The sequence below is a fragment of the Myotis nattereri genome, assembly GCF_964212035.1.
Source record: "Myotis nattereri genome assembly, chromosome: Y".
NCBI lineage: Eukaryota > Metazoa > Chordata > Mammalia > Chiroptera > Vespertilionidae > Myotis > Myotis nattereri.
The window spans coordinates 13,858,117-13,885,712 of NC_138094.1; the positions used below are offsets into that span (position 1 = coordinate 13,858,117).

Sequence of the window (27,596 nt, forward strand, 5' to 3'; positions counted from 1 at the left end):
TTCTTGCTTGTTGTCGTGCAAGCGTCGTCCCCGCTGGGCTTTCGTGCTTTCCTGCTTTCCCGAAGGTCAGCCACTGTTCTGTCTTCAGAAATTCCCGTGCCCTCTGCCTGCCTGGTAACCGTTGGCATCTTCTCTTCCAGCTCACCGTGCCCCCCAAATATGACGTGTTGAGTCAAGACGAACTACGCACAAAGCTGTCCCAGACCTTCAAGCGCCGAGGTATCCTGGACTCCCTCAAGGTGTCGGCTTGAGGCATATCTGTTCTGTAACTTTTACAAGTGGAAGCGGTAACAGGGAGTCCGCATTTAAACCCACTGGGTCTTGGTTTTAAAAATAATATGATATGCAGGTGGTATTGGGGAGTGACGCTTTTATGTTTTGTAGAACTCGTTATCCTGGAAAGCATTCTCAAACGGTTGAGAGTTTGCCCGGTCTTCATATTCAAATAGATTTATTGACTGACATTCAGGTAGGAGCGAGTAGCTGTATAAAATGAAAACATTTTAGCAACAAGGCAAGTTTTGTGAAACTGGTTTGTAGGTTCTTGAATTAATACGTGGTTTTGTAATAGTCATGTTTGGATGAAGGATATTGAGACAATATAATAAGCATTGTGTGCTGCTTACAGTACAATAGTCTGGAGAATGACAGCTTTTTTCTTTAAAATATAATGAAAGCTCTGAAGGTTTCACTTGGGCAGCACATACGTATTAGTATGAATTAACAGCAAGGAGTAGGGTTACCTCAAATGTGTTTTCATTACTATATACAGTTAGACGTGTATTTTACACTTATCAGGGGAAATACTGAGTTTTTCCTTCTCCCCCCATTGTTTTCGTAACTTAAAAAACAAAACAGAACACTTTATACCTATCTGAAAAACCCATAAAAACATAGAGGAAGAGAGTCTTTTCTGATTCAGCTATTATTGGCACAGTGGTGTGTGTGTGTATTCTTAGTTCACTGTTGTATAGTGAGCATTTTCCTGTGACCCGAAAAGTTCCTTGAAACCCTCCATTTAAGTGTCCCATGATTGGATGTATGGGTAATTTATGTAGCAGTCCCTGGTGAATGTTTAATCTTGGCAGAGAATAATTTACTAATACACTTTACATGTAAAGTAACATCAGGAATAGAATTGGTTTAAATGTGTTTTCATTACTACATATATTTCAGAAGTATATCTGAAATATAAATGCTGAATAGGTTATAACCAGGTCTGTGCATCCTTCAGTTGCATTTCTCATTTTTGCCTAGGTTACGTGGCATTCTTACATTCTTGTATGACTTTATCTATATAGAAAAGGCTAATATGCAAAGTGTTTCCTTGGAGGTTAGCCTGGGAGACCGGGAATTCGATTGCTCACTATGATGTGGGCTGACCATCGGGGGGTCGCACAGAAAATTGCAGGCAGCGAGCTGGTGTTGGCGGGTTATTGAGGGAGCAAGGAAAGGGGGAAGCAGGAACAGGGGAGGGGGGAACCGCGTGGTGGTGGTGCATGAGGGAGCAGGAAAGCAGGGAACCTGATCAGCCGTGATTGCCAGCCAGGCCTAGGGACCCTACCTATGCACTAATTTCTTGCATCAGGCCTTTAGTCCTGGAAAATAAAAGGCCATAAGCATTTTTAAAAAAATACATTTTATTGATTTTTTAAAGAGATGAAGGAAGAAGGGTAGAGAGTCAGAAACATCGATAAGAGAGAAACATCGACCAGCTGCCTTCCGCACACCCCCTACCCAGGTACATGCCCTTGACCAGAATCGAACCTGGGACCTTTCAGTTCTCAGGCTGATGCTCTATCCACTGAGCCAAACCGGTTAGGGCCGTAGTCGCCAAACTGTGGCTCGCGAGCCACATGCGGCTCTTTGGCCCCTTGAGTGTGGCTCTTCCTAAGCCTTAGGAGTATCCTAATCTACACTAATGAAAGAGAACAATGGTAATTGGCATACGGCGATACCGTTTTTATTGGCTAATCAGGGCCATATGCAAATTAACTGCCAAGAAAGATTGGCGGTTAACTGCCAACAAGATGGCGGCTAACTTGCATATGTAGGCACAATGCAGGGAGGCGAAAGGGAAAGCAGGAAGAAGCCCCCTGCCACTGACAGTGGTCGGAAACCCAGGGGGGAGCTAAGAACTGGGGGGCAGGGCAAAGGCGGCCCTGGGGCCGCCTCTGGCCTGCCCCCCAGCCATGATCGGAGAATCAGGCGCCTTTGCCACCCTGGCCAGTGATAGCAGGAAGTAGGGGTGGAGCCAGCAATGGGAGCTGGGCATGGTCAAAGCTGGTAGTCCCGGGAGCTAGGGGTCCCTTGCCTGGGCCTAATGCGAAGCCCACGATCACGGCGCCCCCCGCTGCCACTGCAGGTCCCTGCTGCCCGGGAGGGACGCCTAGGCCAGAGGCGTTAGGCCTGGGCAGGGGCGGAGCCTGCAACCGTGGGGAGCTGGGGTTCCCCTTCCCAGGCCTGACACATCTGCCGGAGGCCTCAGGCCTGGTCAAGGGGCCGATCCGGTGATTTGTGATCAGAGGGTGATGAGGGTCAACTCCTCTGGCTGAGGTGTCAGGCCTGGGCGGGGGGTGGAGCAAGCGATCAGAGGGAGATGGGGGTCCCCTGTCCAGGCATGATTCCTGGGCCAGAGGCCTCAGGCCTGGGCGGGGGCCAGAGCCAGTGATCGGGGGGGCAATAGGGGTCCCCTGTCCAAGCCTGACACCTCTGGCAGAGGCGTCAGGCCTGGGCAAGGGGCCGATCAGGCGATCGGAGGGTGATGGGGGTCAACGCCTGAGGGCTCCCAGTATGTGAGAGGGAGCTGGCTGGGCTGAGGGACACTCTCCCCCCACACACACACCCAGAGCACGAATTTCGTGCACCGGGCCCCTAGTTACGTTACTAACAATGTACCTACCTATATAGTTTAAGTTTAAAAAGTTTGGCTCTCAAAAGAAACTTCAATCGTTGTACTGTTGATATTTGGCTCTGTTGACTAATGAGTTTGCTGACCACTGGGTTAGGGCAAAGCATTTTTTTAAGGCTCTTTGGCAGAGCATGTGTATTCTCAGTATAAATGTCTTTTGTACTATAGGATTTTTGATGTGTAAGTACTGTTCTGAACTTGTAGTTATATACTCTTGTTCTTTTCAGGTGTAGGATAGAAGATAGAGGTATAGCAACTCTATTTGTTTCCTGCTTGTATAGTATTGATATGAATACGTTGCGTGGATATAGGCAACATAGTCTTGAGCTCTGCTCAATTAATATGTTTCCAGATTATATGCAAAGTAGATTAGGACAATATTCAGTAGTTCAGTTAATTTAGAGGTTTTCTTAAAACTCAAAGGAAAACTAACACATTATAACCTTGAAGAAAATTACCCACTTTGAACCTAAGTTTTCATATTTATAAAATGTGGGAAAATTACTGTATTTCACAGTGCCTTGAGATGTAAATAATATATATGGAAGTGCATTTTTAAAAATATATTTTTATTGATTTCAGAGAGGAAGGGAGAGGGAGAGAGAGATAGAAAAATGAATGATGAGAGAGAATCATTGATCAGCTGCCTCCTGCACACCCTCAACTGGAGGTGGTGTCCTGCAACCTGGACATGTGCCCTTGACCAGAATCGAAACCAGCACCCAATATTTCTTCCAATATTATTTTCATATTCTTCATCAATCCACAGAGAGTTGAGGAAGCAACAGAATTTTCTCTTATACATGCTATCTGAATCAAAGACTGCTGAAATGGACTCATAGGGAAGATAGTTAGAGTCTTCATGTGTTCTGACTAAGCAGCAATTCACTTGGAAGCAGGTGAAAACAGCTTCTCTGGCCAGAATCCATGGGCTGCTTATCTCATAGAGTAAGACAAAGTGTGCAGCAGAGTAGTACTAACTTTTGGCCATGGATCTAAAACAACTCCCCCATCAGACCTGCCTTGAGTGTGACGGGGGGCGGTGCCCCAACCCCCCAATCGGCCCTACCCTGAGCATGACTGAGGGTGGCATCACAACCTCCCAATCCACCCTGCTTTGTGCATGACAGGGGGCGGCGCCCCAACTCCCAAATCAGCCCTGCTCTGAGCCGGACCAGGGACTGCACCTAGGGATTGGGCCTGCCCTCTGCCACCCGGGAGCAGGCCTAAATAAAACGATTCTAATAAAACGATTCTAATTTGTGTGGCAAATCTGTGTATTCCTAGTGCAGCAAACCTGAAAGTTTGTTCCCATTTGTTTTTTTTTGTTTTTTTCTTTTTTGTCATTGAGCTAGACACAACTGAGAAAGCAGGTCATTCACGAATTGATGCGCCCTGTATTGAGTGGAAGTCCTCCACCATTTCAGTGGAAGGGAGTGCCCTCTTCTTTTTAAAACATATTTTATTGATTTCAGAGAGGAAGGGAGAGGGAGAGAGAGAGAGAAATATCAATGATGAGAGAGAATCATTGATTGGCTGCTTCCCGCATGCCCCCCTACTGTGGATTGAGCCCACAACTTGGGCATGTGCCCTTGACTGGAATCGAACCCGGACCCGTCAGTCCCCAGGCCAACGCTCTATTCACTGAGCCAAGCCAGCCAGGGCAGGAGCACCCTCTTAATAGGCAGGTATACCTGTGTCCCACATGAGAAACCAGAGTCTGCAGAAGTGGGTAATTTGCTTAATGTCACAGGATTTCAAGATGGCAACACAGGGCAGTAAATCTAGATCTCTAAAATGTGCTCTTTAGATAAGAGAAATAAAGAATACATTAATTTTTTTGAAACCTGTTTTAATCCTCAAGTATTAAAACATATGTTTACCACTTCTTAATTATTTTAACTGTATTCCTACACCATTGCCTTTGAACATATTAGTTACATTTTATCTTAAAGGCAGATATAGCAAACTTTCCATATATTTTTTAAATTGACTTAATATTTTAGAGCAGCTTCATAGCAAAATTGAACAGAACGGAGAGTTTCTGTATGTCTCCTCCTTCATGCACAGCCTTCCCCATGATCAACATTTATACAGTCAATGAGCCTACATGGTGGCATCATTGTCACCTAAAATCCATAATTAACATTAGGGTGCACTCTTTATGTTGTCCCTATGTTTTAATTCTCTTTCTATTAGCTGTAGTTGTCCAAAAGTTTCTTATTCAGAAGTTTTAAGAAATCTTGAACAGTGTTAGTATTTGAAAAACTTGAAACTTAAATATGCTGTATTTAAGTTTGCCTGAGCAATAGTCAATTACATAGTTACTAGAGGCCGGATGCACAAAAATTTGTGCACTGGCGGGGGTGGGGGTGCCCCTCAGCCCCACTTGTGTCCTCTCACAGTCTGGGACCCCTCGGGAGATTACGACCTGCTGGCTTAGGCCCACTCCCGGGTGGCAGAGGGCAGGCCCAATCCCTAGATGCCTGCACCGCAGCTCCTGGTCGGGCTCAGAGCAGGGCCGACAGGGGAGTTGGGGTGCCGCCCCCTGTCATGCACAGAGCAGGGCAGATCAGAAGGTTGCGATGCCACCTCTAGTCACGCTCAGGGTAGGGCCGATTGGGGGCTTGGGGCACTGCCCCCTGTCACGCTCAGAGCAGGGCCCATCAGGGGGGTTGGGGCTCCGAACCCTGTCACACACAGAGCAGGGCCCATCAGGGGGTTAGGGAGCTCCCCCCTGTCATGCACAGAGCAGGGCCGATTGGGGGGTTGGGGAGCTCCCCCCATCATACACAGAGCAGGGCCGATCAGGGGGTTGTGATGCCACCCTCAGTAACGCTCAGGGTAGGGCGGATTGGGGGGTTGGGGTGCTGCCCCCTGTCACACTCAGGGCAGGGCTGATGGGGAGTTTGCGGCTCCACCCCGTCACACACAGATCAGGGCCCATGTGGGGGTTGGGGCGCTGCCACTGTCACACTCAGGGCAGGGCCAATGGGGAGGTTATGGCTCTACCCTGTCACACACAGATTAGGGCCCTGCTCTGTGCGTGACAGGGGGCAGCGCCCAAACCCCCTGATTGTCCCGGCTCTGTGCGTGACGGGGGGTGGCGCCGCAACTTCCCCATCAGACCTGCCTTGAGTGTGACGGGGGGGCAGTGCCCCAACCCCCCAATCGGCCCTGCTCTGAGCCGGACCAGGGACTGCACCTAGGGATTGGGCCTGCCCTCTGCCACCCGGGAGCAGGCCTAAGCCAGCAGGTTGTTATTTCCCGAGGGGTCCCAGACTGCGAGAGGGCACAGGCCGGGCTGAGGCATCCCCTCCCCCCCCCACCCAGTGCACAAATTTTTGTGCACCGGGCCTCTAGTACTAATATAAGGGTAATACGCTAATCAGACTGGATGTCTTCCAGACATCCTTCTGGACAAAGCCATGTTGGTGAGGGCTGAGGCAGAGGCAATTAGGGGCAATCAGGCCAGCAGGGGAGAGCAGTTGGGGCAATCAGGCAGGCAGGTGAGCGGATAGGAGCCAGCGGTTCCAGATTGGGAGATGGATATTGGACTGCCGGTTTAGACCCATTCCTGGCAGTTGGACATTCCCCGAGGGGTCCTGATTTGGAGAGGGTGCAGGCCAGGCTGAGGGATCCTCCCTCCCCACTCCCTTACCCCACTCTTTCCCCCTACCCCGTGCATGAATTTTGTGCACCGGGCCTCTAGTATTATATATTTAAATGAATTAATCGTGAAGAACATAGTTAATTAAGCACCTGTTGATTGAGATTTTGTTGTTTTATTGTTTGGGTTTTGCCATTAGAAGCGGTGTGCAGTGTACACTCTTTGTTTCCCTGTGGAAGTGTAGCTGTGTGAATTCCTAGAGGTGAAAAGACTAGGTTAAAGAACACATGTCTTTTTGAATACACAAACACTAACAAATTTCCCTCCTGAGTGATTGAACCTGCCGACTTCCCCGCTTTCTTGCCAGCACTTCACGTATGATCAGAGTTTTAATCTTAGCAGTCTTATTGGGAAAATAGGACCTCTTTGTTTTAGTATTAATTTGCATTTTCTTAGGATTTTGTTTATCGACATTAAATTGTCTTACTGATTTATTAGATCTCTTTAATATTATGAAAGTTAGTGTGCTTTCTCCTCATTATAGCAAATATTTTCTTCCAGTGTGTCATTTGTCTTTTGACTTTATTTCATGCCATATATAAGTTCTTAATTTTTATGTTATTAAATATTTCTCTTTATCACTTCTAGATTTTTGTATCATGCTTGGGAAGGACTTCCTTCAGAAATTATTCTTAAGAGATACATAACGTACAACAGGATAATGTCATAAGTCCAAAATTTATAAAGTGACTGAGTAATGGTTGAATGAAAGTTGTGAGACAAAACTATGTACATTGTGTTTTTTAGGTTTTCTCGTGGAGTTTTTAAAAGAAATGGCAGAATATCATCAGGCTAAAGAGACTTGTGACATGGACCCTCAGACAAGTGCAATTTTGCCTAGCAAAGACTCTCTTGGTAATTTCAGGCTTTTTTCCTGATTCCAGGTTTCTATTTTCTTTTTGAATGAAGAAAAAGATCTGCTTTCCTATGTTGTGTGTGTTCCTAAACTGTGTGCAGGTGGAGTGCTCATTTCCCATTGTGTCAGCACAGTCCTATCTTCAGTGCTGCCCCTCCCTCTGTGATCACCAGGTGGATGCAAAGACCCATGTTCTTGTTTGTTGGGTCAACCCCTCAACTGGGAGGCTCTTCCCTGTGACTCATCTAACTTTATCGTATAGCCATTAACGTGAGAAGATCCTAGACTATTTGCATTGCGGAAAACTAGAGAAGTCAGTGGCCCGTCACTTCATGTTATAGTTGAGGAAACCAAGGTCACCAGATGAAGGAAAAGTGATACTGGAGTCCAAGTTTTCTGGTCCATGATCCAGATCCTTTTCCATGGGACAGCCTTTCTACATACAGTACCATCCTGCCTTTAGGCGTATGCTCAGAAGGGAAACAGGTGGCTAAAATGCTGTGATTAATCCTGGCTCCTCCTTACTCATTAAAAGCAATAACTTGTTAGACAATAAATTCAAATATCTTAATCTGATTCTGCCAGTCTTTTTTTCCTGTGCAGACTTTTTAGTGGGCACTGGTGTTTACATGATTGAGATTGCACTCTCGTGTGGGTTTTGCACTCTGTTAATGTTTGATTCTAATCCACATTTGGTTTGAGGGCTTCGGGTCTGCTGCAGAGAGCACTGGAATGAGAGGAATAGCAGACCTGGCTTTTGTCCCAGTTATGCCGTTGTGTAGTTGCTAAGCCCTCTGGGAGTCACCTACACTGTGTGGGCACCTGTGTCTCTGTAAAATGGAAGACTTAAAACTAAGAATCTCTGATTCATTTTAAGATCAGTGTTTTGAACATGTGACTCAGCTTTCACCAAAGACCATAAAAGAACTCTTTGGCACTTGGAGACTGGAAAAAGATGCCATTGTTTTCTGACCTACCTTTTGCTTTCTTTTCCCCTGACTTTTATGATGGAAATTTTCCAGCATTCAAAAAAGTTGAAAGTTTTACAGTTCACCAGTAAGTTTGTATTATGTTTGCTTGATCACTTTCTGTTCATCCAGTAATCTATCTCAATTTTTTGAATTGTTTCAGAGTAAATTGCAGATGCCCCCTGTCCGTATCCCTGTACTCTTTGCTTTTGAACAGACTTCTTGCTCACCTACCCTGAGTCCTCTGCCCTGTTTGTGTTTTTTTAATAGCTGAGAAGCTTCAACATATTGATGATCAGTTTTCAGGTGCTTACCCTCAGCATCCAACATTAGGAACTCTAGAAATAAAGTTAAATGAATATAAGAGAGAACTAGAACAGCAGCTTCAGGCAGAAATGCATGAAAGTGTAAGTTTATCTTGTTGCTGTTAACAAAAGTGGTATTTTTGCTTATCTTTTCATTCTTAATCTTAGGTATATAGGAAAATATCTAGAATCTTTAATAAACTAGAGGCCCAGGGCATGTGTAGGTTCCCTAGTAGCTACCTGCTGGTGGGGCCTCCCTTTCCCTGGCCACCTGCTGCCAGGTGGGGCTGGTCTCAGGGGACGGGCTGCAGGTGGTTGGCCAGCCCCGCCCCTGCTTGAACTCCCGGTGAAGGGGACAATTTGCATATATGGCTTTCATTATATAGTTAATATGATATATACTCTTGTGCATGTTATTATTTTTTTTCCACTTGCTGTTGTTTCTTTTTGCCTTTTGAATGAGTTTTACAGGAACAGTTAATGAGACTAAAGATGAATTAAACTATAAATATAGGGTGTCCCAAAAATATATAAACACGCCTTGAATAATTATAAAGGCAGTAAATATTAAAACAACATTTTCACAATTGAGCTATCGGCTGTTAGAGTGTGTATACATTTTGGGGGGGATACCCTGTATAATTAATGAATATTGAACTTAAACATGGAGAATTTGTTACTAATTGTTTAGTATTATTATTTACAATGATTTGTAGTCAATTTGCAGTTGAAGCATTTTAAAAATACTGAAGTAGTACAAATTAAAATGGAAGAGAAAGGAAAGTCTGAGGAGTTAGTGGTTTGGGAATGATGTTGGAGAGCTTGTCAAGCAAGATCGGAAGCCTTCTTGGGAAAAGATGTTCCTTGAGAGAAATCAAAAGCACCAGAAGGCAATATTTTAAAATCATTTACTGGATGGCTCCTTCCTGCAGCTTGCTTGTAGATTTGCTAAAAGTCCAGGGGTGAGATGAGACATTTGCTGGAACAGTTGAGGACCTAGAGCAGTGATGGTGAACGTTTTGAGCTTGGCGTGTCAAAATTTTGAAAAACCCTAACTTAACTCTGGTGCCATGTCACATATAGAAATATTCATATATTTTTTTGATATTTGCAACCATAATAAAAAAAGATTTATATTTTTGATATTTATTTTATATATTTAAATGCCATTTAACAAAGAAAAATCATCCAAAAAATATGTATAAAATGAACAAAAACAGAAAAACAATGTACATTTAACAAAAAATAATAATAAAAACAATGATAATCAAATGGTACGAAAACTAGAAATTAGTGACTTTTTTGGTGCTGAAGTTTGTCTGCTAATTCTTCGATTGCAGGTTCATACTTGGTGCACTTCAAAGCCACGCAAGCGCCACTAACATCATGCTAGCCGGTTCCTTTTGTTCATTTTAATATTATTTAATGCTGAGAACAAAGTCTCACAAAAATATGTTGATGAAAAAATTGTTAGCAAAGCCATCGCTAGGTTTTTTATATTGCTAAAAGTGTCAGGAACTCTGTTCCAAGCACTCAAAATTTCTTCTTCATAGTTGCACTCTTCATGTTTCAAACGATTTCGTTCCAGATTTTCAAGTTTCGACCTTAAGTCGACAAACACGAGTCCAAATGCTACCTTGAAAATCTGCAAGTTGCATCTCTAAATCATCAATTTGCATCCATTGGAAATTATTCAATTCCAAAGTACTGTAAACTACATCCAGATACTTAATTATTTTAATGGTCTGTTCTAGGCTTCTAAATTGGTTGAATCTTTCGCTGAACTGTTCAAAGAACGTGTTTACTATATTCTGGTACATAAGTATAGACTCCATTACACTTGTAGTAGCCTTCTCGAAATACTTTTTCATCTGAGGAAAATACGAGTTTTAGTTTCAATATCTCGCTTGAAAATTTTAAGTTTACTTTCAAAAGATTTGATGTATCCAAACATAACGTCAATATTTTTGCCAAAACCTTGTAATTTTAAGTTCAGTTCATTCATATGAACAGAGAGATCTGTAAAAAACATCAAATTGCTGACCCACTTATGATCATTGATCTGAGGAAAGTTTGCCAGATCCTTATTCTCAATAAATACCATAATTTCTTCAAAGCACTCCACAAATCGCTCAAGTAGTTTTCCTCGACTTAGCCATCTCACACGATTGAACATCAGTAGTCCACTGTAGGTTGAATCAGCTTCCTGTAAAAGTACAGAAAATTCTCGCTTGTGAAGGGGTCGAGAAGCTATAAAATTCACAATTTTTGTTACAACTGACATTAAATCATTCAATTCAGAGAATCCCGATTTGGCACACAACACCTCCTGATGGATAATGCAATGAAAAGGTGCAAGTGGATGTCTAATAGCTTCCATAAACAATTTCAGGAATCCCACTTTTTTCCCACCATCTTTGGTGCCCCGTCTGTCGTGACTGACACAATTTTAGAGATATCAAGGTTTAGGACACTGAATGTTTTTATAACAACTTTACATATTTGGTTTCCTGATGTACTCATTGGCACTTAATCTAACTTTATCAACTCTTCTCTCATAGTGAGACCATCAGAATATCTAGCAATAATGGCCAACCGAGCATATGATGTGACATCAGTAGTTTCATCAAGAGAAATCAAAAAATATTTACATCTATTTAAGTCTTTTTTTTATTGACTTTGTACGTTTTTGCCAAGATCTGTTATTCTACCTTTTTTTTTAAAATTAAATCTTTATTGTTCAGATTATTACAGTTATTCCTCTGTTTTCCCCCCATAGCTCCCCGCCACCCAGTTCCCACCCCACCCTCTGCCCTTACCCCCACCCCCTACTGTCCTCACCCATAGGTGTATGATTTTTTTTTCTATGTCCCTGATTCTATTATGATCACCAGATTATTTATTCACTTGATTCTTAGATTCACTTGTTGATAGATGCATGTTTGTTGTTCATAATTTGTATCTTTACCTTTTTCTTCTTCTTCCTCTTCTTAAAGGATACCTTTCAGCATTTCATATAATCCTGGTTTGGTGGTGATGAACTCCTTTAGCTTTTCCTTATCTGTGAAGCTCTTTATCTGACCTTCAGTTCTGAATGATAGCTTTGCTGGATAAAGTAATCTTGGTTGTAGGTTCTTGGTATTCATCACTTTGAGTATTTCTTGCCACTCCCTTCTGGCCTGCAAAGTTTCTGTTGAGAAATGAGCTGACAGTCGTATGGGTATTCCCTTGTAGGTAACTGAGTTTCTTTCTCTTGCTGCTTTTAAGATTCTCTCTTTGTCTTTTGCTCTTGGCATTTTAATTATGATGTGTCTTGGTGTGGTCCCCTTTGGATTCCTTTTGTTTGGGGTTCTCTGCGCTTCCTGGACCTGTAAGTCTATTTCTTTCACCAGGTGGGGGAAGTTTTCTGTCATTATTTCTTCAAATAGGTTTTCAATATCTTGGTCTCTCTCATCTTCTGGCACCCCTATAAGTCTGATGTTGGTACGCTTGAAGCTGTCCCAGAGGCTCCTTACACTATCTTCGTATTTTCGGATTCTTTTTTCTTTTTGCTTTTCCAGTTGGGTGTTCTTTGCTTCTTCGCATTTCGAATCTTTGACTTGATTCTTGCGCTCCTCTGGTCTGCTGTTGGGTGTCTGTATAGTATTCTTTATTTCAGTCAGTGTATGCTTAATTTCTAGTTGGTTCTTTATCACAACATCGAGGGTCTCATTAGATTTCTTGAGGATCTCACTACATTTATCGGCGGTCTCACCAGTCTTTTCGAGGGCCTTACTAAGTTTATCGGCAGCTTCTAGACAGTTCTTGAGAGACCTTAAAAGTGTGGTTTTGAGCTCTATATCTTCCATTTCTGACATTTGCGTCCTATTTCTTTGTCTCCGCATTTTTTTTATCTTTTCTTGGTGCATCCCCCAGTGGTCTTTGTGCGCAGTCTTGTTGTAGTTAAGCCTTGATTGTTGTCGGCAATACTGGGGGTGATTTGGCCTCCAGGCTAACTGGCTATGAGAGCTATTCTGCCTTTGATAGTATTTCTACTGAGTGGTAACTTAGAAATTCTTTTAATAAAATCATCTTTTTTTTCATATCGTGAAATAGAGCTGGTGCACCTCTTAGAAATGTTTCCTTACTAAATTCTCCGTCACTGAGGGCTTTTTCCATGCTGAGCTATGGAGAGAGCAATATAGTAACTTGCTGATATTAAATTTGTAGAGCATCTTACAAATTTAATGATGGAATTTGATTGACTTTTATAGAGGTGTAGCTGCCTAGAAATGCATTCCTTCCTCTCATCAATACTTTTTTTCAAGAACTGACAATGATTAGTTTCAAAATGTCTCTTTACATTCCACGTTCTGCTTACTACTGTTTCATTAAACAGTATGCACAATGAATTGTTGTTTCTGTTGACAATCCCGTACATCTCGGTGCATATGTCTTGAAAGGGTCGGCTACTGCTACTTCCACTTCCCTTATCATTCAATCTTGCTTTTTTATTTTTTTGATTCTCCATCACAAGGCTGCAAAAATGAATATAAATGACGGCATTTTTTACAAAAGGTTGATAGTTTTCTTACCTGTTAACTTTTTGCAGTGTTGTTGCACTGACTCCTGGTGCAAAACAATTCAAAAATAGTATGTATAACCAACAAATATATGGTGCTGTAATCAATTATCTGACACGCAGAATGTCTCGTTGAGCACTGTTGCACTGTATATCTTTTTCTTTTCTTTTTCTTTTTTTTATTAGTTAAGGTATTACAAATGTGTCCTCTTCCCCCCCATTAACCCCCAACCTCCCCAACCTCCCCGCACACTCGTGCTCCCATCCCCCTGTTGTCCATGTCCATTGGTTTGGCTTATATACATGTATACAAGTCCTTCGGTTGATCTCTTCACCTTACCCCCGCCCTCCCCTACTTTCCTTCTGGGGATTGATAGCCTGATTGCTGTTTCTCAGTCTTTGGATCTGTCCCTTTTCATCAGTCTATGTTGTTCTCTATAATCCACAAATGAGTGAGATCATGTGGTATTTATCTTTCTCTGACTGACTTATTTCACTTAGCATAATGCTCTCCAGTTCCACCCATGCTGTTGCAAAAGGCAAGAGTTCCTTCTTTTTTACCGCAGCATAGTTTTCCATTGTGTATATGTACCACAGTTTTCTAATCCACTCATCTGCTGATGGGCTCTTAGGCTGTTTCCAAATCTTAGCTATGGTGAATTGTGCTGCTATGAAGATAGGGGTGCATATATCCTTTCTGATTGGTGTTTCTGGTTTCTTGGGATATATTCCTACTAGTGGGATCACTGGGTCAAATGGGAGTTCCATTTTTAGTTTTTTGAGGTGGCTACATACTGTTCTCCACAGTGGCTGCACCAGTCTGTATTCCCACCAGCAGTGCAGAAGGGTTCCTTTTTCTCCACATCCTCTCCAACACTTGTTTGTTGATTTTTTGATGATAGCCATTCTGACAGGTGTGAGATGATAACGTGTTGTCGTTTTGATTTGTATCTCTCCTATAATTAGTGACTTTGAGCATGTTTTCATATGTCTTTCGGCCTTCTGTATGTCCTCTTTCGAAAAGTGTCTATCTAGGTCCGTTGCCCATTTTTTTATTGGATTGTTTATCTTCCTTTTGTTAAGTTTCATGAGACCCCTGTAAATGTTGGAAATTAAACCCCTGTCGGTGGTATCATTGGCAAATATGTTCTCCCATACAGTGGGTCTTCTTGTTGTTTTGTTGATGGTTTCCGTTGCTGTGCAAAAGCTTTTTATTTTGATGTAGTCCCATTTGTTTATTTCCTCTTTAGTCTCCATTGCCCTAGGAGCATTATCAGAGAGGAAATTCCTTGGGCATATGTTTGCAATTTCGCTGCCTTTGGATTCCTCTAGTATTTTTATGGTTTCCCATCTTACATTGAAGTTTTTATCCATTTTGAGTTTAATTTTGTGTATGGTGTGAGTTGGTGGTCTAGTTTCATGTTTTTGCATGTATCTGTCTAATTTTCCCAACAGCATTTATTGAAGAGACTGTCTTGACTCCATTGTATGCTCTTGCCTCCTTTGTCGAATATTAATTGGGCATAGTGGTTTGTGTCGATTTCTGGGGTCTCTGTTCTATTCCATTGACCTATATGTCTGTTCTTGTGCCAGTACCAAGCTGTTTTAAGAACAGTGGCTTTGTAATACAGTTTGATATCTGGTATTGAGATCCCACCTACTTTGTTCTTCTTTATCGGGATTGCTGCAGCTATTCGGGATCTTTTTTTTATTCCAGATGAATTTTTGGAACGTTCGTTCTAGATTTGTGAAATATGCCATTGGTAATTTAATGGGGATTGCATTGAATCTATAGATTCCTTTGGGTAGTATGGACATTTTGATGATGTTGATTCTACCAATCCATGAACACGGTGTGTTCTTCCATCTGTTTCTGTCTTCCTCTACCTCTGTTTTCAGTGTCCTGTAGTTTTTTGCATATAAGTCTTTTACCTCCTTAGTTAAGTTTATTCCTAGGTATTTTAATTTTTTTGGTTCAATGGTAAATGGGATTGCTTTTGTAGTTTCACTCTCGGTAAGTTCACATTTGGTGTAAAGAAATGCCATGGATTTCTTAGCATTAATTTTGTATCCTGCAACATTGCTGAATTCATTTATTAAGTCTAATAATTTTTTGATGGTGTCTTTTGGGTTCTGTATGTACAGTATCATGTCATCTGCAAATAAGGACAGTTTTACTTCTTCTTTTCTAATCTGGATGCCTCTTATTTCATCTTGTCTGATCACAATGGCTAGTACTTCCAGTACTGTATTGAACTGGAGTGGTGAGAGGGGGCATCCCTGTCTTGTTCCTGATTTTAAGGGGAATGATTTTAGTTTTTGCCCATTGATTATGATGTTGGCTATTGGTTTGTCATATATGGCTTTTATTATGTTGAGGTATGATCCCTCAATTCCTATCTTGCTGAGAGTTTTTATCAAGAAAGAGTGTTGGATTTAGTCAAATGCTTTTTCCGCATCAATTGATATGATTATACGGTTTTTTTCTCTCAATTTGTTTACGTGATGTATCACGTTTATTGATTTGCGGATATTGTACCATCCTTTCATCCCTGGGATAAATCTTACTTAGTCATGGTGTATGATCTTTTTGATGTACTGCTGGATCCGATTTGCTAGGATTTTGTTGAGGATTTTGGCATCTATGTTCTTGAGGGATATTGGCCTATAATTCTCTTTCATTGTGTTGTCTTTATCTGGTTTTGGTGTTAGGGTGATGCTGGCTTCATAGAATGAGCTGGGAAGTGTTCCTTCCTCTTGGATCTTTTGACATAGTCTGAGGAGGATAGGTTTAGTTCTTCCTTCAATGTTTGGTAAAACTCCCCTGTGAAGCCGTCTGGCCCTGGGCTTTTGTTTGCTGGAAGCTTTTTGATTACTGCTTCGATTTCCTCCATAGTTATTGGCCTATTGAAATTTTTAGATTCTTCCTGATTAAGTTTTGGAATGTTGTATTTTTCTAGGAATATGTCCATTTCCTCCAGGTTGTCTAGTGTGTTGGAGTAGAGTTCATAGTATTTTCTAACAATCCTTTGTATTTCTATGGGGTCTATTGTTATTTCTCCTATTTCATTCCTGATTTTGTTCACTTGGGTCCTCTCTCTTTGTTTCTTGGTGAGCCTGGCTAGAGGTGTATCAATCTTGTTTATCCTTTCAAAGAACCAGATCTTGGTTTTGTTGATCTTTTGTATTGTTTTTTTGGTCTCTGTGTTGTTTATCTCCGCTCTGATCTTTGTTATTTCTTTCCTTCTGCTTAGAGTGGGCTTTTTTTGTTGCTCTCTTTCTAACTCTTTGCGTTGTAGAGTTAGGTCATTTATTCTCATTGTTTCTTGTTTCTTGCAGTAGGCTTGTAGAGCTGTGAACTTCCCTCTCAAGAGTGCTTTCACTGTGTCCCATAGGTTTTGGATCGTTGTGTTTTCATTTTTGTTTGTTGCCATGATGTTTTTTTATTTCTTCTTTGATCTCTCTGGTAACCCAGTCGTTGCTTAATAGCATGCTATTTAGTCTCCATGTGTTTGATTTTCTTGGATTGTTTTTGTTGTAGTTGATTTCCAGTTTTATGCGTTTGTGGTCTGAGAAGATGCTGGATATGATTTCAATTTTCTTGAATTTGAAGAGACTTTATCTGTGACCCAGTACATGCTCTATCTTTGAAGATGACAAATGTGCAGTTGAGGAGAATGTATATTCTGTGGCTTTGGGGTGAAATGTTCTGAAGATGTCAATTAATTCCATCTGATCTAGTGAGTCATTTAGGATTGATGTTTCTTTGCTGAGTTTTTGTTTAGAGGATTTGTCCAATGGTGATAATGGGGTGTTAAGGTCCCCTACTATGATTGTATTGCTGTCAATCTCTCCCTTGATCTCCTCCAGAAGTTTTCTTACATATTTGGGTGTTCCTATATTGGGTGCATATATATTTACCAGAGTTATTTCTTCTTGTTGGACTCCTCCGTTTAGTATTATGAAGTGGCCTTCTTTATCTCTTTTTATGTCCTTCACTTTGAGATCTAATTTGTTAGATATAAGTATTGTTACCCTGGCTTTTTTTTCACTTCCATTGGCCTAAAAAACCTTTTTCCATTACTTCACCATCAGTCTGTGTGCGTCTTTTTTTCTGAGTTGGGTTTCCTGTAGACAGCGGATATATGGGTCATGTTTTCTTATCCACTCATTTACCCTATGCATTTTTACTGGGGCATTTAATCCATTTACATTTAAAGTTATTATTGATAGAAACTTGTTAGTCACCATTTTTGATCTTTACCGTTGCGTTCCTTCTTTGTTTCCTATTTTTTTCTTTTTACAGCAGACCCTTTAGCATTTCTTGCATTGCTGGTTCGGTTGTAATAAACTCCCGTAGACCGTTTTTGTCTGTGAAGCTCCTGATTTGACCCTCAATTTTGATTGATAGCCTCGCTGGGTACAGTATTCTTGGATTCAGACCCTTCCTTTGCATGACTTTGTATATTTCATTCCATTCCTTTCTTGCCTGATGTGTTTCTGTTGAGAAATCGGTCTCTAGTCTGATGGAGGATCCTTTGTAGGTAACTTTCTGTCTCTCTCTGGCTGCTTTTAATATTCTTGCTTTGTCGTTGGTGTTTGCCAATTTAATTATTATGTGCCTTGGTGTCGGTCTTTTTGGGTTCATTTTGTTTGGGACTCTGTGAGCTTCTTGGATTTGTGTGAGTTTTTTCTTCCCTATCTCAGGGAAATTTTCCGTTATTATTTTTTCAAACAGGTTTTCTATTCCTTGCTCAGTTTCCTCTCCTTCTGGGACCCCTGTTATTTGGATGTTGTTTCGTTTAGTGTTGTCCCAGAGTTCTCTTAGGCTGTCCTCATGTTTTTTAATTTTTTTTTCTAGAAGCTGCTCTGTTTGGGTATTTTTTCCTACCTTGTCTTCTAGCTCGCTGATGTGGTCCTCTGCGTCTTCTAGTCTACTGTTGATGCTTTCTATTGAGTTCTTTATAGCAGTGATGTCATTTTTCATTTCTTTTTGGTTTTTCTTCATTTCCTCTTGGTTCCTACACATATTGTTGAATTTGTCTTCCATTCTTTTCATCCACCTTATGGCCATTTCTCTGATTTCTTTTTTTGACAGGGTGCTTGCCTCCATTGCCCCCATTTCGTTTACTTCCTTTTCTGATGATGCCTGTTTTTCTTTCATATGTGGGTTGGTTCTTTTTTCACCATGATCTCTCTTCTCCAGGTGTTTGGTTATGTAGTTCTCTTTCTGATGCGTTGATTTAAAGGCACAAAATACAACACAACAAGGCACAACATACAAGGCACCGAAAACAAATGTATTTACGATATTAATAACCCCAAATAAAGGTGACCACTGAGCGAAGAGAATTAGGGGATAAAGAAGATAAAAGAGAAAAAAGTTAAAGAGAAAAAGAAAAAAACAAAAAGGAATGCCGAAATGAGATTGGGAAAAGGGAGAGAAGAAAGAAGAAAAAAAAAAGTGAGAGAATGAATTAGAGGTGGGGAAGAGGCTATTTGGGGAGAAAACTCTAATAGAACCACAAATAATCCCAATGAATTCCAGCAGCAGATCCCTGGAGATTAATGCAAACTACAATCAACCACTAATATCAAGCGAGGCAAGGGAAAACAGAAGCACAAAAATAACCAGAGAAAGAAAAAGCAAACAGGAAAATAAAAATGAAAAACAAAACAATCTCCCAAACAAGCATAAAAAAATATATACTCAAAATCAAGCAAACACTAGCAAAACGACAGAGAAAAAAAATTGGATAGTGAAGAACAATAAGAGAGAGGTGTATATGGACTTAGAGCAAGGGATTGGAAATTAGGTATATAAGTAGGGTGAAATTTAGACAGTGGGTAAAAAGAATGAATAGGGAAAATCTAAAGCAGGAATAGGGTAAGAGAAACAGGACAACAGAAGGGGAAAAGTGAGAAAGAGTTATGGCTTAAGGGTAAAGGTGAGATAGAGAGAACTGATGCTAAAGGAACGATGAAAATAGAGTGTAGAACACTAATTCCAAAATAAAATAACGAAAAAAAAAATAAAATGACACTTGAAAAAGTGGTAAAATGATAGCAATAATACTGGCTAAAAAAATGTAGTAATTACAAAGGTAAAATCAGGTGATGAAAAAAAATAATAATAGGTTCTTTATGAAATGGTGAAAAAAGAATTAAAAAGATAAAAAGATAAAAATGTGCAGTAGTGAAGGTGCTTCAGATCTTCTACTCTTCTTTTTTGCACGCCTTAGTCCTGCCAGGCATTTAGGAGAGTGTTGAATTTCCCTGCGATACACTGTCCCTCCGTGCTGTAAACCACAGTCCTGATTTTAAGGCAGGTTGTATTTGTTTACCAGACTGCCTTTATTTGCATTTACAGAAAAGACAGTTCGTGGCTCTGCCTCTGGGTGGCAGTGTGTCTGGATTGACCTCCGAGGCTATAAGTCCTCTCTATCCAGTAGTTAGGGTTTATTTTCTCTATGTTACTTGAAACTGGTTTGGGAAAGTCCACTGCCCAGAGCTGGTTCTTTAATCATTACTCCCCGCTCTGTTTCCCAGGCTCCCCAAAAAGATCTTTCCCCTACAGGCTATGTGAATGACCCCACCTGGGGAATCCCATTCACTGGGTTTAATAATCAAACACACGGATCTAAGGGGAACTGTAACAACAAGAGCCTGAGAAGTTGTGCGAATTTGCAAGCCTCCACCTTCCAGGTCTGCGCACAGTCTCCACGTACCCACTCGCCCCTGGCACCAAGCACCCGGCAGACTGGCAGAATCCGAGGCTGCTTTTTTGCATCCAGTCCAGCTATGTGCTTATTTTTATCGTTCCCTTCTGCCAGCAGCCCTGTGGGGCCCCTTCGCCACTTGAGGGTCACGCTGGTCCCAAGGGCCACGGACTCTGTGGGGCGCAGATTTCACCCCGCGCGGTTCTCTCTCCAACCTGAATTGCAAACCGCACCTTTAGGGGAAATCTAACCTTTCTGTGAGAAGAAGCAGTGCTCGTCTGAGTTCACGCAGTCACGCTGCTTGAGATCCCTTGTTTCCAGGTTAGTAGCTGATCTCTGGTTGTCTGTAACAGCCACTCAAGATGGCACAGTCTCCGCTGCTGAGCCAGCACACAGGGAGACGTTTAAGCCGCAGTCTCCAACCGTCCTTTTTTTTCTGGGAGTTCTCTGTCTTTCCCAGCTGCAGACTGTCTCTCAGCTGAATATCCTCTGCCTATTCGGGCTGTATGTTACCCATTTCAGCTGCTCACCCTTATCTGCTCCAGGACACGTCCGTTTATACCTCCGCCATTTTTCTCCCCTTATATCTTTTTCTTCTAACCCTCCCACTCCTGTCTCCTAATGAACATGGCGATCAAGTGCGTCCGTTTGCCGAATGCACCCAAACGCACAGGAAGCTTACCCGAGGCACATGTTGACAATAATGAGGCCGTTTCCAGAATTGGGCATTTTGTCACTCGAGTAAAAATAAAGTGTCTTGAGTAAAGATTAATCTCTTTATAGTGCAATTCTTAGCCTTTTCATATTAATGCCAATATTGGAACAGTGTATCTTGGATGTTTTCACAATGTATCTTTGCTACACAACACTGATGTACATGCTTACATCTGGTTTTAGAATTGTGTAATTGAGCATGAGTAACATGAGTAATAATATTACTCGAGTGATGCCCAGCTCTGGCCATTGCGAGAGACAAATATATGAATATGCAATTTTTTGTCTCTGTCGATGCGTGTCACCCAAAATGGTACGCGTGTCATAGGTTCGCCATCACTGGCCTAGAGGACTAGTAGGGACTGCGGTCAAGAATACACCTGGAAGAATCAGCTTTGAAAAGGATACTAAGACTTCTTTTTTCGAGATTACTGCAAGGAAGAGTGGAAGTGAATGTCCGAGTCGGGGGCGTGAGACAACCTCACTAAAATTGCAGCAGATGTGAGAATTAAGTGATAAGTGACCTTTGAGGAGAGGACCAGAGGTATGGAATGGCCACTGGGTGGCGGGGGGTTGCAGAAGGAGCAGAGCAGCTCTCTGAAGCTGACAGGATTCTCGAGCTGTTTTGAGGGTACTGCTGAAGTGGGCAACCTGGAATTGAAGTAGACCAGACCAAGTGCATGTAGGTGAAGAATTTCAAACACTAACACGAACCAAGTTTATGTGGGCTGCAAAACAAAAGCTTCAATTTTCATAGAAGGTTTATTTCGGTAAAGACATGCTGAATACAAAGGGCTGAAATAAATGAGTAATCGTTAACAAAAAATAATAGAACGTTTTAATAAAAATCAGTATTTTGCATTGAACATTAACTTCCCAGACACTGAATAACTGGACAGATTAATAAGCACAATGCAAATAAACCTACTTTTCTCATTCTCCAAAAGCAAAGTATTTCCTGTTGCACATACCAAACAAGTCAGTACAAGACTAATGATGTGGCCATCGGGTGCTAAAATATTGTCTGCTAGTATTAATGGAGAGAAATGGCACTCCTGCGCATAAGGCACATAAGGGAAATGAATGCAACACAATTATAATCAGTCATTAGCAAATGTAGTTAGTAATTAATAATTATGTAAAACAGGTTATTGTAAAAATCAGGTTACGAAATTTTTATTAAAACGCTACATACTGTTATATTCGCTGAGCCACAAAAATATTCATTGTGGGCCACGTGCGGCCTGTGGGCCATGCGTTTGACATGCTTGTTGTAGGTGATTGTTCTGTTGCAGCTCTTGGGAGGATTTGGAAGGTCAATGAGGGCAGAAAAATGGTCGTAGTTGAGGAGTGTAGCTTTATAGAGCTGAATTTATTTCATTTGAGAAAGGCAGCCTGTTTAATTGAAGACATTGGGGTTCAGCATGATGGTGAGCGGAACCAGAGCAGAGTGTGGATGACTAATAATCCAGGAGAGAAGGGAGAGCTACGTGGCAGTCTCAGACATCAAGGAGTAAGTCTGGGGATACAGACAGATGGAAGAATAAGGGTGGACCAACAGGACAGAGTTGCAGGTTGGGGTTCTAGGTGAAGTTGGAAACCAAATGCAATGTGCTTCCATCTGAGCAAAGGAAAAGGTCCCTGCAGTAGAAGGGTCTGGGGCTTATAAGTGTCATCCATGTGGCCATTTGATCTTGTCACCCAGAAAATGACTGGACAGGACATGAAGAGGTTGAGGAATGGTGGGGAGTGCATGCCAGCAAAAGAGATTGGATTGTTTCTTTTGGAAAAACAGTTCCTTTCCCAAGGGTTGTCAGACCTAACTAGGTTGGGGTCATGGTTTCCTCAGCCAGGACTACTGATACCAGGAGATGGTTGAAGTTAAAAGGCTTTCTCCCAGTGTCAACCTTTCTTGGAGCTTCTCAGTAAAACCCAGTTATTAATGGTGACCACACCCCCTCTCCAATTTTTTCTGGCATTTCTGGGAATTGGGTTAATTTTAGCTATAAAAATAAATGGAAGCACTGGTCTTTGAGATGATGGGTTGTGTTCAGACTAACACTTTGAACCTTAAAATGAGTGACTGACTAGATCAGATCAACCAGTTGACAGCCTGTCTCCATTCAGTCAGATTCTCTGAAGGCACTGGAGAAGCTTGGCATCCTCATAAAAGGCACCATACTTTTACTCTGCCACCCGACTGTTCACCCCCTTCTCTCCCTGATAAAACTGTCCTGTCCTTCAAACTTTAGCTTCAATGATGCTTCCTGGTGACGCCTTCCCTGAATCCCATTGATAGACTCATTTAGGCATCATTCCTGCCGTGGAGACTGGACTCTGGTTGTGAAATTATCACATTGTAGTATTATTTCTCTCTCCCTCAGTAAATTGTGATTTTTTTAAAAGACGGGGACTATAGCTGTTCATCTTTTCATATCCAGCTCACTGTGCTTTTTGACATGATATTCAGTAAATCCTTGCTCAGTGAACACACAAATGTAAGTGTGATCTATTTTTCACAGTTTCCTTCCAGCTTGTTCATTCTGAGTCAGAACCGCCCATGAATTGAAACTTTCAGACGACTATTGAACCATGGGGATTCTACTTTGTTAAGTTCCCCCATTTTGTTTTTTGTGTTTTTTTTTCTGGAGAACTTACAAAAATGTTAAGGAAGTGTCAGGATATTCTGCACAAGGGATATTAGGGTAATATAGCGTAACAGTCATTGGGCTAGGGAAGCCATGGGCAAACTACGGCCCGCGGGCCGGATCCGGCCCGTTTGAAATGAATAAAACTAAAAGAAAAAAAGACCGTACGCTTTTATGTAATAATGTTTACTTTGAATTTATATTAGTTCACACACACACTCCATCCATGCTTTTGTTCCGGCCCTCCGGACCAGTTTAAGAACCCATTGTGGCCCTCGCGTCCAAAAGTTTGCCCACCCCTGGACTAGGAGGTAAATTCTTGTGTAACTAGAATAGGCAAAATGCATACCTTGAGATGGAATGTTTTAAAAGTGAAATTGTTCCTCTAAATGTCTGTACTTTGTTCTCTGGAATGTAGGAAGCAGTCCATTAGTTCAAACCTGTCTTATTTTCCTCAGCTTGCTTGCTACAATTAATGCTTTCCTCTACAGATGGAAACAAAAGAACTTTATGCTCAAATACAGCTTCTACTGAAAGATACCGATTTCCTAAGAGGCAGAGAAGCAGAACTGAAGCAAAGACTTGAAGCTTTTGATTTGTAAGTAATGTTTTCATTTTGACTATTCAGAGTCTGTGAGTTTAAAACAAATACTACTAATTATTCTAATGCTAATTGCCAAGTAGAGTTCTTGCTTGTAAAGGTACATTCGGCTAGTTTTAAAAGGCATAAGTTGAGAGAAACAAAGACTAGGATTTTGCTTTTGAAATATTAGTTATTGGGATGAAAAGCAGTGAGACACCATCATCAGGCTACAGTAAAACCAGACCAGTACTTTGAAGAAACTAACAACTGTTAACAAATTATGTTCAGTCACACACTTACGTTTAGTCATTGAGATCTAACGGTTCCATGTGCATGTAGTAACTCAATGCAGTGGCTCTGACTTGATTTGTACTGGGTGATGGATGTGTGTGTACTAAGTGCTCACCACTATTTAATTCTTCACATTGTACCTGCCATTAATGGCAAGCTCACCAGTCTAGTTTATGAAACAGGTTTCATTTCCATTAGGTTCTACTGTTAGTTGACTCTTACTTCCTTAGTGGATTTGCCCTGGTCTTCATTAATGTGGTTAGATCATTTATATAGGCTTTAATTCATTTTATTTTTCATCTCTGCTACATTACTCTGTTCTAAGCAGTACTGAAGTGGTAAATTGATCATGACAGAAAAGGAAAGTGACAAATAAGCCATCGATTTTCAACTGGTGTGCTGCAAGAATATATAAAACATGACATACCTGACTGTAGTCAAGGGCATTAACCTCTTTTTCCTTAGATTTTCAAATAAAAAAAAAAAAGACAACAGTCAACACAAAATAGCGGTTCATTGTGAACGATTCAAAAATATACCTGTTGTGTTTTTTTTAAATGGGCAAATATATTTTTGGCATGCTGCAGAATTTTAGTAGTTTATGTGTGTCAGAGATAAATAAGGTTGAAAATCGCTGATATCTTACGTAATAAAAGCCTAATATGCAAATTATTCCCTCTACTGGAGTTCCACTGTGAGTTTGACCACTGGATCAGTCGATCAGTCACTATGACGTGCACTGACCACCAGGGGGCAGACGCTCGGACCAGTAGGTTAGCTTGCTGTGGGCACTGGTGGGCTGGACTGGAAAGTGAGATGTGAGGTGAGAGCTGTCAGGAAGTTCCTGGGGTTTGTCTTGAGCCCTGGGCAGAGGCAGGTGGGGGCGGGAGCCAGCAGGGACCGGGTGGCTGGGGAGGCTTCTATGCTGAGAGCCTGGACTATGCAGCCCTCCGCAGCCTGTGGCCTTCTCAGTGCTCAATTTATAATCTTCAGAGCTGCTTATATTTATTTAAGTTTCACTAACTACTCCAGGAGAGTGGGTAACACCATTATAGGGGGCAGGCCAGGCATAGCTGCCCAAAGCCAACGTGCAGCCTCAGGCTCCTGGAACGCAGCTGAGACGGGGGTGGGGCTGAGTCAAAGAAACTGAGTCCAAAACTTGAGGCGGAGGCAGCAAGAGGTGGAGGATGATAGCTGTGCAGGGGCCTAGAAAAGCTGCTGTGTGGGGACAGCCCAGGAACCCAGTGCCTCTCCCACGGGACAAGGTCTACATCCCTCCCTCCTCCTCCCGGTGACCTGTCACCCCAGCTCTTCTCCAAAGGTTGGACTTGGCCCACAGAGCTCTCCACCACTGCACACCCTGTACTGCCTTGTCTGCCCCACCCCACTCTGCACAGCCCACTCCATTCCCACACAGCCTTTGGAGAGCTCTGCCCCCAGAGGAGAAAGTGGGAGGCTGCGGACAGAAGGTCACATGAGGAGGGGGCAGAGCAGGGCCCACCAAGTTAGATGGAGGGGAAGGAGGGAGAAACCACACAGGACTGGGGGCAAAGACAGTCGGGGAAGGAGGTCCATGTGGAAGCTTTGCCCTTGGTTGAAGTAGAAATCCTGACCCCATTTTACAGACCGCAGCAGAGTGTGTGTGTGGGGAGGGTCAAAGACAAAAGAGGGTTTGAGGGGACTGGATGGAGAGCAGCAACGTTTGATTAATGGCCTACTTACTATTTTTATTGATTTCAGAGAGGAAGGCAGAGTGAGAGAGAGAGAGAGAAACATCAATGATGAGAGAGAATCCATCGCCTCCTGCATGTGCTCCATACTGGGGATTAAGCCCGCAATCCAGGAATGTGTCTTTGACCGGAACCAAACCTAGGACCCTTTAGTTCGCAGGCTGCGGCTGTACCTACTCTACCAAACCATCTGGGGCGACCCATGGCCTATTTAAAAACCACTGCAGTAGGCTGAGCAGGGGTCTTACCATGATGGTGTTACCTGATAATGAGGGTGTCTGTCTTTATGTTGGAGTAATTGGAACTGCAACGAAGTAAAGACACAGCAATGGAGCCTACAAAGGGTTTCCACGCACACAATGCAATTTACTTCATGTGGCAGCTGAATTTGGTGAGCAGAGCCTTAGAAGAACATGCGGTCTCCAAGACCAGGGGCAGGGGAAAGTTCATGCTGAACATTCTGTGCTGTGAGTTACAACCTATATATATAAAGGCATGATATGCTAAGTGTCTGACCGAGTGGTCAACTGACTGGTCGCTACGACTTGCACTGACCACCCGGGGGCAGATGTTCCAACCAGTAAGTTGCTTGCTGCTGGGGTGGGGCCCATCAGGACCAGGCAAGACAGGACCAGACTTGCCCTGGAGCCCTCCTGTGATCCCACCCCAGCCCCAATTGGGACTGGGTGAGAAGATCAGGACTGTGTGAGACCACCGTGATCAGCCAGGTGGAGGGACCCCTGCCATTCATGAATTTGTGCACCAGGCATCTAGTAAGCTAATAAGTATTGTTTACTGCTCCTTTGCTTTACATGTTAGTCAGCAGAGGGTGCTAACACATAGAGCTTTTATCCTTTGCTTGGAATGGTCAGCATTCCCTAGCACTTACCTGGCTCGATCAAAGGGAAGACCATTCCATTCTTCAGTATTTGGAAGTTCTGATTGACCTATCTATCTTTTTCTATTGTTCAGCACTCTTCAGTATTCAATCACTAGATTATTAAATATCAGAAACAAATCTTTTGTCTTTCATACCTATGGGCTGATCAGTTAAACCTCACAGAAATAATCTTACTGAAGTAATAAGTACTAAAGCAAAAGTACACTAACTTAAGTTTGGTATGTAGCTTTTCTCTGAATTTATTATGGCCATTTATTACCTGCAATCATTTTTTAAGTGTTCATCATCTTCTATGAAAAGCACTTTGGTCTTGAAACTTGCACACTCCCTGCAGCCTGGTGTACCATGCTGCTCCATCTGCTACTTCAGATCCCACATAACTTGGTCAGTTCATAAAATAGATGGAGAACTCCAGCTCTTTCCAGTTACTTCCCAGCAGTGACAGTCACATAACAGTTTTAGCTTGTGGAGCTAAAATTATGTTATTTTTTTCTCCTAAAGTCTTTACTTCAGCAATTACAGTTTTATTTTTTTTGCTTTTTATATTTTTGCTAATATCAGAGGCTACAGAAGAAAATCATAAAAGTGTGGCTGATGCACTTAGGAGACAGGATCCTGAATATAAAGAGCATGGAGGAGACCTGTGACCAAAAGCTCAAGAATGAAATTCTAAAGAAATTGTCTGGTGTTCTTAAACAAGTAATAGATTTGGAATAAGTTGATGGAAACACAGCAATAC

General features: G+C 42.0%; 1 protein-coding gene across 1 annotated transcript in view; it reads left to right on the forward strand.

Moving 5' to 3' along the window:
* LOC308512346 (centriole and centriolar satellite protein OFD1-like) overlaps nt 1-27,596 on the forward strand; it is a gene marked incomplete at both ends in the record, with an annotated part of 73,262 nt that overhangs the window by 13,309 nt on the left and 32,357 nt on the right. Inside the window, 8 exon segments of the mRNA XM_081082119.1 lie at nt 7,329-7,436; nt 8,676-8,812; nt 9,438-9,518; nt 9,522-9,559; nt 9,561-9,600; nt 23,844-23,942; nt 27,442-27,471; nt 27,473-27,537. Coding sequence (XP_080938245.1) covers nt 7,329-7,436; nt 8,676-8,812; nt 9,438-9,518; nt 9,522-9,559; nt 9,561-9,600; nt 23,844-23,942; nt 27,442-27,471; nt 27,473-27,537 — 598 coding nt within the window.